The 13,887-nt window shown below is 42.7% G+C and overlaps 2 protein-coding genes across 2 annotated transcripts in view; one reads left to right on the forward strand and one right to left on the reverse strand.

Moving 5' to 3' along the window:
- ehmt1a (euchromatic histone-lysine N-methyltransferase 1a) overlaps positions 1–13,887 on the forward strand; it is a 130,745-nt gene that overhangs the window by 18,361 nt on the left and 98,497 nt on the right. The window lies entirely within an intron of this gene.
- Positions 678–5,288, reverse strand: ccn1l2 (cellular communication network factor 1, like 2). Its single transcript, XM_083979403.1, has 5 exons — positions 5,025–5,288; positions 4,690–4,906; positions 3,548–3,904; positions 2,309–2,511; positions 678–2,082 (listed from the first exon to the last, which is right to left on the reverse strand). The coding sequence occupies exons 1-5, from the start codon at positions 5,091–5,093 to the stop codon at positions 1,777–1,779; spliced, it is 1,152 nt and encodes a 383-aa protein (XP_083835529.1). The 5' UTR covers positions 5,094–5,288; the 3' UTR covers positions 678–1,776.

The following is a 13,887-nucleotide window of genomic DNA, read 5'->3' on the forward strand; positions in this document are numbered from 1 at the left end:
GAATTGAAGTAATTTTTTTACCTTGGCTCTATTTTTCACATCTGGTGCATCTCCCAGCCAAGGCAGACAAAGACAAGACCTGTTGATGTTGATATATCATCATCATCATACCAGCAACATTACATAAAAATGACACTTCTCTGTCTAGGAATATAACGCAGACATGAAAAGATATAAATAAGTTCAGACAGTGGCAATTTACAGACGTTTTCTGTCAAAGATAAATCAGAAATGAACTAAGAATGAAGAGAGGATAAAGTCCAACATTCCAGTAACCTGCAAACGTCTCTCTGTGACGTCAGTCGCCGACGCAGACACAACGCAGACAGTGTGTTTTTGGGATAATGACATTCCCATCAGCCTCCATTGTACTTTTGGGTTTGTGCTAGTTAGCGGATATTAGTATGCTAATATGGTCAACTAAGGTTGTAATTGTCAATCCACATAGGTGAGCATATCAATACTATTAAAACTAATTTTTCTATATTTCTACGCATTCCCATATACTACAGCAGTCCAATAGTAGAGAAACACTGTTGTAGGAATAGAAAAAAATAGGGGGAAAAATGAAATCAGTATGCATATGGGTGAAGACTTTTGAGATTTGAAGTATAACAACATTATCCACAAAATAAGACACATCACAGGTTGATAGGTTTTTATTAGATGAACAGGAGTTGAAAGACAAAAGCATCTGACAGACAGGTATGTCTTATAGCATTGTTTCCTCCCTTGAAAATAAAGCATTGTATGTACAATCTGAAGGGCACATATACGTGATGTGGTGGAGGGGGAGTGACACTTGGATTCAGGCACAGAAAGAGGCTCATGGAGCACAGGTGCAGCTGATGTTGCGGTGGTTCACCTGTGATGATATCAGAGTTCAGGTGGAGGTCAAAGTAGATCTACATACAAATTCCAGTGCCTTGTTTGCTCCCCTTCAGTATCCTGACAGTCAAATCTGAACTAAAGCCCCATGATTTTGTGCATACAGGTGCACAAGAGTGAAGCCGATACGCCTGTGCTGCATGAGGTGCCTTCAAATTAATTGGCCAAACTGTGCCTGCATCCGGGTGCCCCCCCCCTACCCGACCCACTACAATCAACTAAAATAAAATCTCACCCCGAAAAAATGAGGTCTTCCTTGAGTTTACCACTCCACAATCGATAGTGAAGTCTATACACTTTAATGTTTAAATCGATATACTGGAGCATAATGGGTAAAATGTAATTCTTCACATTTACATACACACACACACATGCACACACCAACACACACACACACACATAATCAGACAGGCCATAATAAACACACAGTCGTTATTCATACTCAGTGATGAATGTCTTGTGTCATCTCATCACTAATTCAAAATGCATTAGACTAAAAAACGCATGGACACGCATCACTTCCTTCTTCTCGTATAAACAATCTTCTCTCTTCATCATGACAGACGGTCACGTTGCTGTTTGTGGAGATTACACAAAGTTACAAATAAATAAAAAAGAAACAAAGTCTCTGCCAACAGTCTAACACAGCAACACAACTGTGTGTCGTCCTCACTGCTGCCCTGGTACTAGAGCGGTAACACCCGTGTAGTGTGGGCATCAACTGACATCATTGCGGCAGGAAGCTTAAAGTGCTAGAAATTGTGTTTGTTGGGGTTGGGAGTTGGGACAGGGGGGGGGGGGGACAGGAACTCAGAGGTCCCCATCCAGCTGGCCGACAGGGAGGTTACAGGAAGGATAGGTGCAGAGTCTGTGCATCATGAGTCATCCTCAGTGCCTGAAGGTGTGGATGTCATTGTGGAGACTGACTGAGGGGCTGGGGGGGGCCCGGCTGTGCGCACGGCAGCTTGTGCTACAGGCGCAGCGCTGTATCCACATGGCATTTCTGTAGAAACCCTCTCCGTCGGGGCAGTGGAAATGTAGGCGCACGGTGCGGGAGAGGGAGGGCGTGCAGCAGCGGCCATCAGTGCAGGTCCCACAGGTGCGAGGACGGTACCGCGGTGCTGTGGAGCATCCAGCGAAGGTGATGCTGACCGGTTGTTGGGGTCTCACTGTTCGCTGACACTTCTTACCCTTCTGTGTGACACGGACAGAAATTTTCATCAGTGATTATTTTATCAGTTTATTCATTTAGGAAAAGTGACATTAACTAAGAAGATTCAGAGAGTTGGCAAACACAATCATCTCAAAGCCGGTTCTAGACAGCTAGACTGTTTTGTAATGTAATACCCCTTAAAATCCTGCTGCAAATGTTTATCTCCAAAACTCTTTCATTTCCTAATGGGCATGATTCTTAACATACCTTGGTAGCTACAGGAAGCCGCAGCTCACATTGTTGGACCTGGCACAGTCTGGTTTCCCTGACCAGCCGACAGTCTTGGTTGTTATTGGTCACGCGACTTGAAATGCCCATCCCACATGTGGTGGAGCATTCGGTCCATGCAGTGGTTTGTGAAAAACAGCTGGATTCGAGTAGTAGCTCGGACATGGGGAGGGACACCATCTCTGTGATAGAGACAAAGAGAGACAATGTATTACAATCAAACAATGACATTTCTGAACATTTCTCATCCATACAATTTTACTTTTGCAATGCAACTTTTTCCCGGTGCTTGATTGTTGGTTGTCGGACAACTCCACGACACATTGTCATGGAACTATCTTAAGGGATGAATCCTAAAGATTTTGCACTGTTCAAAATCAGGAGCGCAGTTTATAGTTATATGAACTAAGCACACTCACGAGCCCTGAAGAGAACTCCCTTTAAATGTATCCAGGTTGAGTTGAACTGGAGTTGAGTGGTAAATGACTGACATTTCACCAGCACCAACCACCAACAGAGTGACTTCTGCATCTGCACCATCTACTTTAATTCCACCTTATTCTCTTTGTAAGCTACTGTGTTTCTTCAGTGGCATCACCATCCCTGCACACAATATTCAGTTTAGACTCAAGACCATATACAGGCTGTCAAATGCTGTCAGAGCAGGGGTCTCTGATCTCCTAACATCTCTAACACAACCAGGTCAAAGTTTCGATAAAAGTGTTTGGAAATAAAAACGTAATGCTCACTATGACCATTAGGCTACGTCCCTTAGGACAAAATATCAACTTTGGGGCAAGACTGCTTTGTTATAACACCACAAAGTTACAGGAAGCTCTTTTTTTTCAATGACAATAAAGGCAATCTCAATCTCAAGTTTTTTCAGGTTAAAATATAGAACCTAGACCTGATTTACTCATATCACACATGGACAACTACCTTTATACTGAATGGGACCTTTAAGTTCCTAATTTTAAATACAAATGCTAAAACTTGAATGTACTGAATTAGTCTATGATTAACACACACACAAACACACACACACAGACTTTGAACCTCTCTGTCTGAAGTGGATTCTGGAGCAGCTCTCTGTGGGATTTGTTTAATCATACAACTGAATCTTCCTGTGGAAAATGTTGTGTTTATTTTGATTCAGGCCACATCTAGTGTCAGCGCTGAGCATCAGGAAATGCATGGCTAAGAGGACGCATTGGTTACCTTTGAACATGGTCCCTCTGCTAACAGCTGGGGGCCGAGGCGGGGGCTGCACCAGGTCACTGATGTGGTTGGGGAGGGGCTGGTTCTCTGGGAGGGAGGAGTGTGTTGGCTCATCTGGCTCCTCACTGATGTGGTTGTCATCGTCGCACACCCACTCTTCGCAGCAGCCGCCCTCAGGCCGGGCCAGCCGAGGCCACGAGCAGCGCCAGTTGGGTAGGGGCACTTTGTGGGGGCAGAGGGGCATGCAGCCCACCACCCCGTCCATACAGGTACACTGGTGTTGGCAGTTGGGCTGAAAGTCCTCGCCGTGCTGGTACACCTGCCCGCTGAACTCACAGGGCAAACCCTGGGCCTCAGCTGTCAACATGCACACACAAAACAGGAAACAGACCTGTCAGGACCGACCTTTGAACCTCAGAAAAGGACACGGTGGAAAATCTGCATTTGTAAACACATCGCAGCTGTTGTAGGATCATCGTTCTCTGGAGAATAATTCACAATTAAATTTTTAAGCAAAAGCATGCACCAGACTTTATATTGCAGAGAGTAGACCACATTTGTGCAGCAAAGGTAGAAACATGCTGTCATTCCTTTCAGGCCCTATCAGTCCTACCACCTACCTCCAATAAAGTTTAATAGCACATTTTATGAATTGGTCCCTGTACACCTTACAAGAATACAAAGATTAGTGTTCTGTAAAATAACCCTGCATTACCCAGATTACATACAACTTTCTCCATAAGCTGAGCGGCACCTCACTATTTTTTGTGCTTTAATTAAACTGGTTCTTATCCTTTCATCTTCTTTGAAAGATATGGTCATAAAAGTATGATGTGATGTGATATCTATTATATTATATTATATTATATTATATTATATTATATTATATTATATTATATTATATTATATTATATATAGTTACATCAGTTCACCAATGAAAATAGGAAAATGCAAACAAACTTTTTCGTGGAGGGGCTTTTATACTTTTCAGTTTTATTCACTTTTTGTCATTACCTGCAGGATTTACTTTCACTAGATGTACAGTATCTTCTCTACTGATATGTGATTGGAAGTCTTAGCTGTTTTGTTTTATCGCCTCACTCTCAACACCTGCCTCTGCTCGGCCTTTTTGTCACCCTCACCTCGACAGAGTCCTCTCCTGGGATCTCCTCCAGCCCCAAGATGGCAGCGTAGCCCCTTGATGTGATCGCAGGGCTCCGTGGCGCTGCAGTCCTCGTTGAACTGCTTTGCACACACTTTACAGCAGCCACAGTGATCCGTCACCAAGCTGACGCCCAGCGGGCACAGCAGAGGCGAGGGGGCACAGGAGCACTCGGCCGGACACTCACCCTCTGCAGACTGGGTCAGGGTCAGAGGTTAGGTCGGGATGGACGGCAGCTCATCCAGCATTAGCCATAATGATTGAATAACATGAACCTTCACAAACAGACGTGCATACGGAGAGGCAGAGACTCACCATCAGTGCAGCGCTGGTCAGCATGAACAGGGTGGAGAGGATCTGTTGTAAGGTGACAGGGTTTAACATCCTGATCGCAGCAGATCAGCAAAAAGAGAAAAAAAGGTGTTGTTCAGACGCTGCTCTGTCCAGAGTCCTTAGAGGGAATAAGTAATGATGATCAGCCCCAGGATGCAAAACGTATCCACAGTTTGGTGTCCACACGCTGAGATGTCACCCGCTCATCTACAGTATCATGGTGTCAGCACACCTCAACACATCTCAGCTCTGCCTCACAGAGAGGTCTCCCTGTGCACGGCCTGTACTTATAGACACACATGCCTCCGCCCCCGCTGTGATATCACTAACTCTCCTCTCCAGACAGCTGGAGGGAGGAAGTGGCAGGTATACTGGTGTGAAATACTGACAGACAAACACTGACGGACCACTGTTTAGCTCGGGACATGTGACCTCAAAGAGAAACATCAAGGTGCAAAAAACAAATCCATGCAAGAGGCAGATCTTTAATAATTAATAGTAACTGGTGTGTGTCTCCTGGTAACCAAACAGTGATTAAAATATATTGCACTTAAGGTCACACATACACACACCCAGAGGTATTACACTGGTCTACTCAGAGAGTGAGTGAAATGGCAGGACAGGTGTCATGGAAAACCTGAGTAGGGAATCCCACTCAATCTTAGTTGAGTCTTTAACAGGGGAAGTGGTGATGTGGAGAAAATCCCTGTGAACGACTCTTCCAACCTGCCGGGCTCAAGTCCTTTTCCACGGCAAAGTGCTGTGGGACTGTGCTCAGGACATCCTGTGTTCCTGCCATGTCTTTCCTAATGGGCTGCATTCCAGGAAACACAGACCTATCTTCAGGTTCCCATGTAATGGTAGGAAAGCCTCAGTAATCCCATTGTCATCCCAGGGGCACATAAAAAGTGTTTTGCTGGAGAGCAGGAAAGTCCTTGCATTAAGCTTTGGCTCGCTCCGCCATGAAACGTAGGAAATGTACTTTGTTACATCTGATATGGCTGCTGCACGTCTCCTTCAAAACATACTGCAGAGACTGTGGAACAAAGAATAACAAATGGACATGAGACTGTGTGTGAATATGAATGTGTGCCTGTATACTAAGTGTAGCCTATATGTGTGACCCTATGAGGGGGTCTAAGGGGTCACTCACCAAATTATTAAGGCTCCAAGTTTACATGTGGTAATTCTCTCCCGGAGGTATAATAAATGTGTTAGATTTCATTACATTTCATCATGACCCTAGTGCAGGATAAGCGGTATAGAAAAAAAAAAAGAATGAATAAAATATTTGCAAACAATATTTGGGAGAGAAATTTAGTTTAGATTCTCATCCGCTAGATAGCGACCGTCTTCTTCATCTTTAAATTGCTACATTTCTTGGCTATTGTCACCAATACTGCCACCTACTGTTGATGAGTGGATTATCATGAGGTTGTTTGCAGGACTGTGCAACATTTCATGTATGTTGGGCACATTTTTTTATGTGATTTCTATATCTCATAGTTAGTGCTTGGTTACACGGTATCCAAGGTAACGCAGCTGTAACATTTGAATTAAATCATGTCTGCTTGTCAGAAGAGGACGGAGGGAAGGAAAGAAGCCTGGACACGCCAGCACACACCTCCAGGTCCACTCATATGACATTGTCAGGTCTGGAAAATGTTTGTTCTGCTTAGCAACAGTCCAGTACCAGTCCAGCTGTGGAACTATTTGTATTAGCATAGCCAAATAGATGATGAAATAAACAAATAAATCATAAACTGATGACTAATATGACGCTGGTAGAACTGTCAGACCAGACTTGTGAACCCCCAGTGTTACAGAGTGTTAAATGAAAATCTGTAGTTATTACTGTATTAATGTACGTACATCCTACCTGAGAGAATACCTGAATGACATTGACTGATTTTCCGTGTGTGCTTATTGATCTTTATCGGTAGTGCTATTAAATTTTTGTTGGACTGTTGGTTTTGATGAATCTATTTATAATACACTCATTAGTATGTTGAGTTTCCTTTGACTGATTTTTTTTAGACTGGCTAGTTTATAGCGGCTGAGCTTGTATCCCCCAGATCCCGACGTTCTTGTAAGCAATAAAAAACAAAAAGCCTATGGATGGACATCATTGCCATTTTTTTTTTTTTACAGCTGGTAGATGTTGGTTAATGGTCCCTTTAATGTTCAAAAGGGATTCAAGTGCATTGTAAACTGGAACCGATATTCATGTCTAAACCATAGACTGTATTAAAGGTCTAGACTGAAATCTTGTATGCATCCGTACTAACACAACTTTTTTAAATCATTGCTCCTTAGCACTCCTAGTGGTCAAAAACCTCAGTCTTCCACAGCCCACCCTGAAAACTTAATCAAACCTGAACGCGTTGTTGAAACCAAACTAGTGAAAGTTGGTCTCACTCCACTCAGCTCACTTCCTGAGAGCAGGTGTTGTTGCTCCGGAGCGAAGCAGTGATGTATACTGTGTGCACAGAAAGCGCAGAGCTACAAAAAAAAAAAAAAAAAAAAACCCACACACAGTGCACAGACTTATGCAAGCAGCCTCCCAGACACCCGGCAGGCTGAGCTGTAAAACCACTGGGAAGCCGGGAGTGGGGGGTCACCGGGGTGACACGGGGCATGAGGCGGAGGTGGGGTGAGAGCACCTTGTTGGGCAGCAGCAGGGAGAAGGGCAGGAGTCTGGATTCTTAGCATTCCTGGCTCACAAAGGCAGGATGTGTGTACTGGCCACACTGCGTAAGACACTGATGGAAGGGTAAGGCGGGAGGGGGAGGGAGAGGGGAGTGGGGGGGGGGATTGCCAGTTGGCAGCCTCATGCCTGGCCATGTGCCAACCATTGTTTATCAGCCAGGCAAACATTTCCAAATTCATGGAGGTCAAGAGTCAGCCGCAATTCAAGTGTTTATAAGAAGTCCTGCAAAAAACCTCTAATGAGGAAACTTCTATGAAAATGCTTGTAACAAACCTGCTACTGTTTAACCAACATCACATGATGAGAGGGAGCGATGTTGCTCTGAATATCAGCATGTCTGTGATTCGGTCATAGGTATGAGACCGTTACGCCAACACAAATAGTTCTGCAACTGGACTGACAGTGGACTGTTGCTAAGCAAGACATCATGTCTGCATGTCACCTCAGGTAACATGTAATGCTATTAATTAATTGGAGACCTGTGGAGTGATACATGAAGTTAAAAGTCCCAGTGCTGTCCACTCAAATGACCCAGTGTGGCATCATTTGGTCACCACAGAGTCCTTTTGGTGAGAAACTCACTGTCATCAGAGTGTTAGAGCACGCCAAAAGGAAAAACAGGAAGTGTGTATGCAGTATGGCAGTGTGCAGCTGTCCTTCTGCTGTCGTGCGGGAAACTCCTTTGTGCAGGTGCAGCATAAAAATGACATCAAAATGCATCATGGGAAGAAGATGGAGACCGGTGACTAATTTATTGATTTGGTGTCTGCCCTCCTATAAAAAAAAAAAAAAGACCATCAGTGAAACAGTTTGTTTTGACTCATGGTTTAGGTTTTGCTGCCAGACAAAATCTGGTACTTTAGGACAGCAGAAATTAGGGCAGCAGATGAACAACAAAGTGATGCATTTGGACATTACAGCGTCTATTCATCCATCAATCCATTGTCTTCTGCATAGGTTATAGGCAGCAGGTTCAAGTAGACATTGTTCTTCCTGGCAACTCTTTCTAGCTCCTCCTGGTAGATCTCAAGGTGTTCCCCAGCCAAAGGGGATACATAATCCCTTCAGCCAGATCTGCCCCAGGTCTCCTCCCAGTTGGACATGCCTGCAAGACCTCTAAAGGGAGGCACTCACCGAACCACCAACAGGCTCCTTTCGACTTGAATGAGTGGTGGTTCTGCTCTGAGCTCCCTCCAGATGTGGAGTTGAGAGATGTTGAGTCCTCACACTGTAGCATGAGCTCAGCCATAGAGGAAGCACTTTCTGGCCACATGCATCCTGGACCTCTTTATTTCAATCACCATCCAGGTGAGGGTTCGAACAATGATCGACTGATGAATTGAGTTCAGCCCCCTCTTTGCCCGTCTTGCCTACTCTTGCTCATTCAGCCTGCAGGCAATGTGACAGAGTCTGATATGAAGGTGCTGTGGTGTTTCTTCCATAGCTATCTCATAAAGAGATATCCTATGAGAAATGAGCTGATCAATATCAGCTTATCCTTTAAAAAAAAAAAAAAAAAGCTCTGCACTTTAAAAACTAGTGTGTGTAAAAAGTTCTCATTGAAGGACTTCCCATAAGTGCTATTCTGACGTCTTTTAACAAGGGTTCAGGTCGACAGGTTCTCATTATTCCCAAAACACTTAAAGTCCCTGTACAAGTAAAAGTTAATGAAAACTCGTGCTGCATGTGGTGACTGCAGGTGTGGCCGTCCTGCAGCCACATACAAAAGGCAGCCATGACTTGAGCTGGCAGCTGCAGGCAGCAGGGCAGAGGGAAGGTTGGCCTGCACATTCCTCCACAGCATCTAATAGGAGTGATGACAGCAGGGAGCACAGAGCAGCAATAACTGGCCACGGTACTAGCAATACTAGCAATAACCTGAGCATTGTGTGGCTGGCATGAGCAGGTGTGCTGCAGGTGCTGACAGACAGCCCTAGAGGTGGAGGTATGCAATAAAGTCATTTTTAAGTTGGTGACTTTGCTTTTATTTAATTGGAGCAACTGAAACAAAACTCACGGTTTTGGGGTTTGTTAAACGGATCAATGGTCATGTCTGACATTCCAGCTACAGTCATCATCAGTGGTGATTAATTATCAACAGAGTCGTTAGTTATTGTTGTGCCTCCATGTCAGCAACTGCCAGACCCAGACGTTTTGTTTTCTGGTTGACTGTCTCTCCATGCATCCCACTCTCATGGACACAATATCTCTGCAACATCGGGACGTGTTTGAATTTGTCAGTGTGACCTCTCAAAACACTTTTTAGCCAATACTGTAGCTTTGATAAAGCACACTTCAATCGAATGACTCCTATTTTATATGACTGAATAAACTAGGGCATTAAAAACTCAAGTGCAACAGCTGGCACAGCTGGTGATCACAGCATAAATCCTCAATGGACCAGACTCCATAGGCCACACCTTGCTTTTCTTCACATTACACACAAATTTGCATCTGGAGCCATGTTTGTGCGTCTGTGAGGGTAAAGATAACAGACACAAAGCAGAGGACATGACCAGAATAGAAATTCTGTCTAACAATAAGTCCAACATTTACCTTGCTTTTATACATGCTGCTGGAAACCATGATGAGACAAGTAACATCCTTTGAGGCCATAAAATGAGGCAACATAGAAAAACTGCAGTTCTTCTAATGACCACTGGAGTGTGTTTCCAATAGTTACTAAATCCCTATAGATTCCCGTGTTAAATTGCTCAACTTTACAGCAGAAATAAAAAAGTTTACAGCCCAGAGACAAATTTCTTTCTGTCTGAGCCAAAACAGGGAGATTTGTGAAAATAGAATTATGACTTTGAGTTCATAATATTAGGACATTTTGTTGTAGGCTATATATTGTATGACTTTATTTCGAAATATTTTCTAAATTTAAAAAAATTATGACATTATCAAAATGAGGGGCTGAATGAAGACCATTTGAACAGCATTTTGACCGTGATAGTTCATTGATTATTTGTGCGAGGATTTTAACAAACCAATCTGTGCTGCAGTGGAGAGTGTTTCCTAGTTTACTCTGAAAAACAAAAAGGGAGGTAAACTTAGTTTTGCAAATATAAAGTTGGGCGCAGGGGTGGAGTCTCCATCCATAACACCCAAGCCTTAAAATAAAGACACATAAGGACAAGACACCAGGTAAAGCACAATGTTAGGAGATACTGTATCGACATTGTGAGTACATGAAAAACGCATCGAGTATACAAATGAAGAAACAGGGCGATTTCTCAAAAGATGACAGAGGCCAGAGCCATCAACACAGATGCTGCCTTTCCTTCAAGTGAATCTGAGGTGTCTTAAACTGCACACTGCACATTTAGTCCACTAGAATAAACAAACTGGTATTTCAAAGGGCCTTTAGTGTGGGAGCTGGTGGTGTAGCCAACTGACAGAGTGTGTCCTGTTAGTGGGCAGGGGAAAGGTGGCACCACTACACAGAGCCGCCTGTGATTCAGAGGGGAAAATGTTATCACAGTAAAGCCGTAAACAGAAAATGTTCCAGGGCTCCCCCGAGGGAACTGGGACACAAACACATAAAGCTCCCCGTGTCTGGGGCTGTTGGAAAACCAGTATACAGTAGGAATGGAAATGAACTCATTTTTTGATTGAAAGGTGACAGCACAGCAGGTATTGTATCTGTGAATAAAAACAGGCCTGGCAACACTCAACCTTTTTCCCTTCATTTGACGTTTCCCTCAGCAAACCCGGCGAGATCATTTGTTTGCTCAGCAGCTAGCAGCATGCACTAATACCCAATGACAAACATTCAGTGTTAGTGGCATCTAAAATTAGACAGGGCTGTTTGTGCTGATATTCGGTTGGATTGAGGTCATTTATTCAAAGACTTCTTTGAAACCTCTTCAGGGTTTGGGGTGTGAAAATTCTTCCTGCTAGTTTAGGCCGCTTGACAGACGCTACTTGTAGCAGCAGCAGCAGTTAGCAAGACTTCCCTCGCAAAAGTGACGTAGAAATGAATGATGCCTGTCCATGGCAGTACTGTGCTTGACCTACAACACACTGTAGTTGGTGACAAGTCAAAAACCAACTAATTTGCATATTGAGGTGACACGAATGCAAAGGTGAATGGATGAAATGTTGTTATTCAGACAATGTTGATAAGATGACACCAGGCCTTGAAGCACTGAGAGCTCACTGCGAAGTAACAAATGCAAACAGGCAAAACACAAACAAATTCCAAAAATATCATACATTTTTAGGCACAAAATATATATTAAGTGATGTTCCAAGCTGGAAACCCACAAATACTTTGTGACTGAGAAACATTATAAAAACATTTATTAAAAAAAAAAAAAAAAAAACGCATCCCAGTTGGCTTTTTTGTCACATACAAACTCTGCTGTTGTGTTGTATACAGCACGTGTTGTCAAACCAATTATATTGTACATAATATTTTCATAGGTTTTGTCTATTTACATTTGGCCTATTTCCTTAAGATGAAGTGTGTTGAGCTCTGTAGGCCACCGTACCGAGCATTACTGTGAATGAACCAAGTTTCTTCAGAATCACAGAGTTAGAATGGAACAGTTTTTATTAACATCATCTGTTTTAAAGTTATTTGAAATTATTAATATCATTAATTAATTTTATGATTGATGACTTAATAATAAATCTGTTATAAACTGATATATTGGCATTTAAACACTTTATTGTATGAAGAGATGCCATGATAACGACTGCTATCTCAGTCTGATCTTAAAAATGGAAATGGAAATGCTGATTAATATGAAGGCAATACTTGATGTGTCTTGAATATTCAAATATTCAAAATGTTATTATCAAAAGTCCATGGTATGTTTATAGGCCAGGCCTACTCACCCATGTTCAATTCCTCAAAAATAAATAATTTCACATATTGCAAAATGTCATTTCCTTTATAAAAAATGATAAACAGTGTTGAAATGAATAAGAGATTCTAAATGGATTATCATATAAATACTGACAATAATTTTGCAGACTTTTTTCTTGGAGAGTTGCACTTTTAAAAAATATTAGTATGTTTTACTTAAATTTAATTATTTATCATGCAAAAAATAATATAATATTTGAAACATTTTCTTTTTATATTTTGATAGATTTTTTACCTTATTATTTCATGAGTATTATTATGGACGCAAATCAATATCCTTTTAAAATGGATCATATCATGTTACAAAACAATAGTTGTGGTAAATGTTGAGTCAAACATTACATAATAATTCATACGACTATCTGAATTCTCTCTGGTATAGAACATTACAGGTTTGTGCTCACATGGGCCTCAGTGACTCTACAGTGACACCTGCTGCTCCGCAGACACAACAGGAAGGGAAGGGCTCCGTCAAGTCAAATCCTCCCCGGCCGTGTTCAGACAGTGACCTCCAGGTGGAGAACAGCCCAGCGCCTCCTTCCTGCTGCCCCTGGGGGCAAAAGAACACCGGCAGCCGCCCAGGTTAGTCCAGGCCCTCCACCTCAGGAACAAGGCTTGGTGAAGGCATTGATTTAGACCCAGTATGACCTCAACAACATCAACATCTCACACACACTCAATTCACTTATCTAAGATACATTTTTAGGTACTGTTGATTAGTCTTCAATGAATCAGCTCCCCCGCCCACATCATACAGACCTCTGAACCCCCTACACTACAGCCAGCCAGGCCCCTTCCTCCTTCAAATCTCAGCTGTTTTTGTTTTTTTTTATACTTATTTGAGCAAAGATAACTTGTCTCCCTCATTTTGGCCTGCTTGCTTATTTCTGTTCTGGTGTTTTGTTTTTTTAATTTTCTGTGATGGCTGCTTTCTCAGTGTTGTTCAGCACTTTGTTCAGCTTTTAAATGTGATCTATAAATACATCCGATTTGATCAGAGTGGCCTGATGTTGGGTCTCTCATTAACAGAGGGGGGCTTTACCCATGGGAGCAAAAAAAAAAAAAAAGCAGTATGTAGCATTTTATTTCTCTGCTGTATTTGAAGTTGATCATTTGTGAAGTACAGATAATTGTAGATGCTCTTTTACACTGCAGGGAAAAGGTCCGGTCCTGACACAGTTTCAGCTCAGCTATGACTGCTCATCTGGAAACACACAAATGAGCAAATGACACAGTGATAGTTGGTTCTGAATATA

The sequence above is a fragment of the Trachurus trachurus genome, assembly GCF_905171665.1.
Source record: "Trachurus trachurus genome assembly, chromosome: 9".
In the NCBI taxonomy this organism is placed as follows: Eukaryota; Metazoa; Chordata; class Actinopteri; order Carangiformes; family Carangidae; genus Trachurus; species Trachurus trachurus.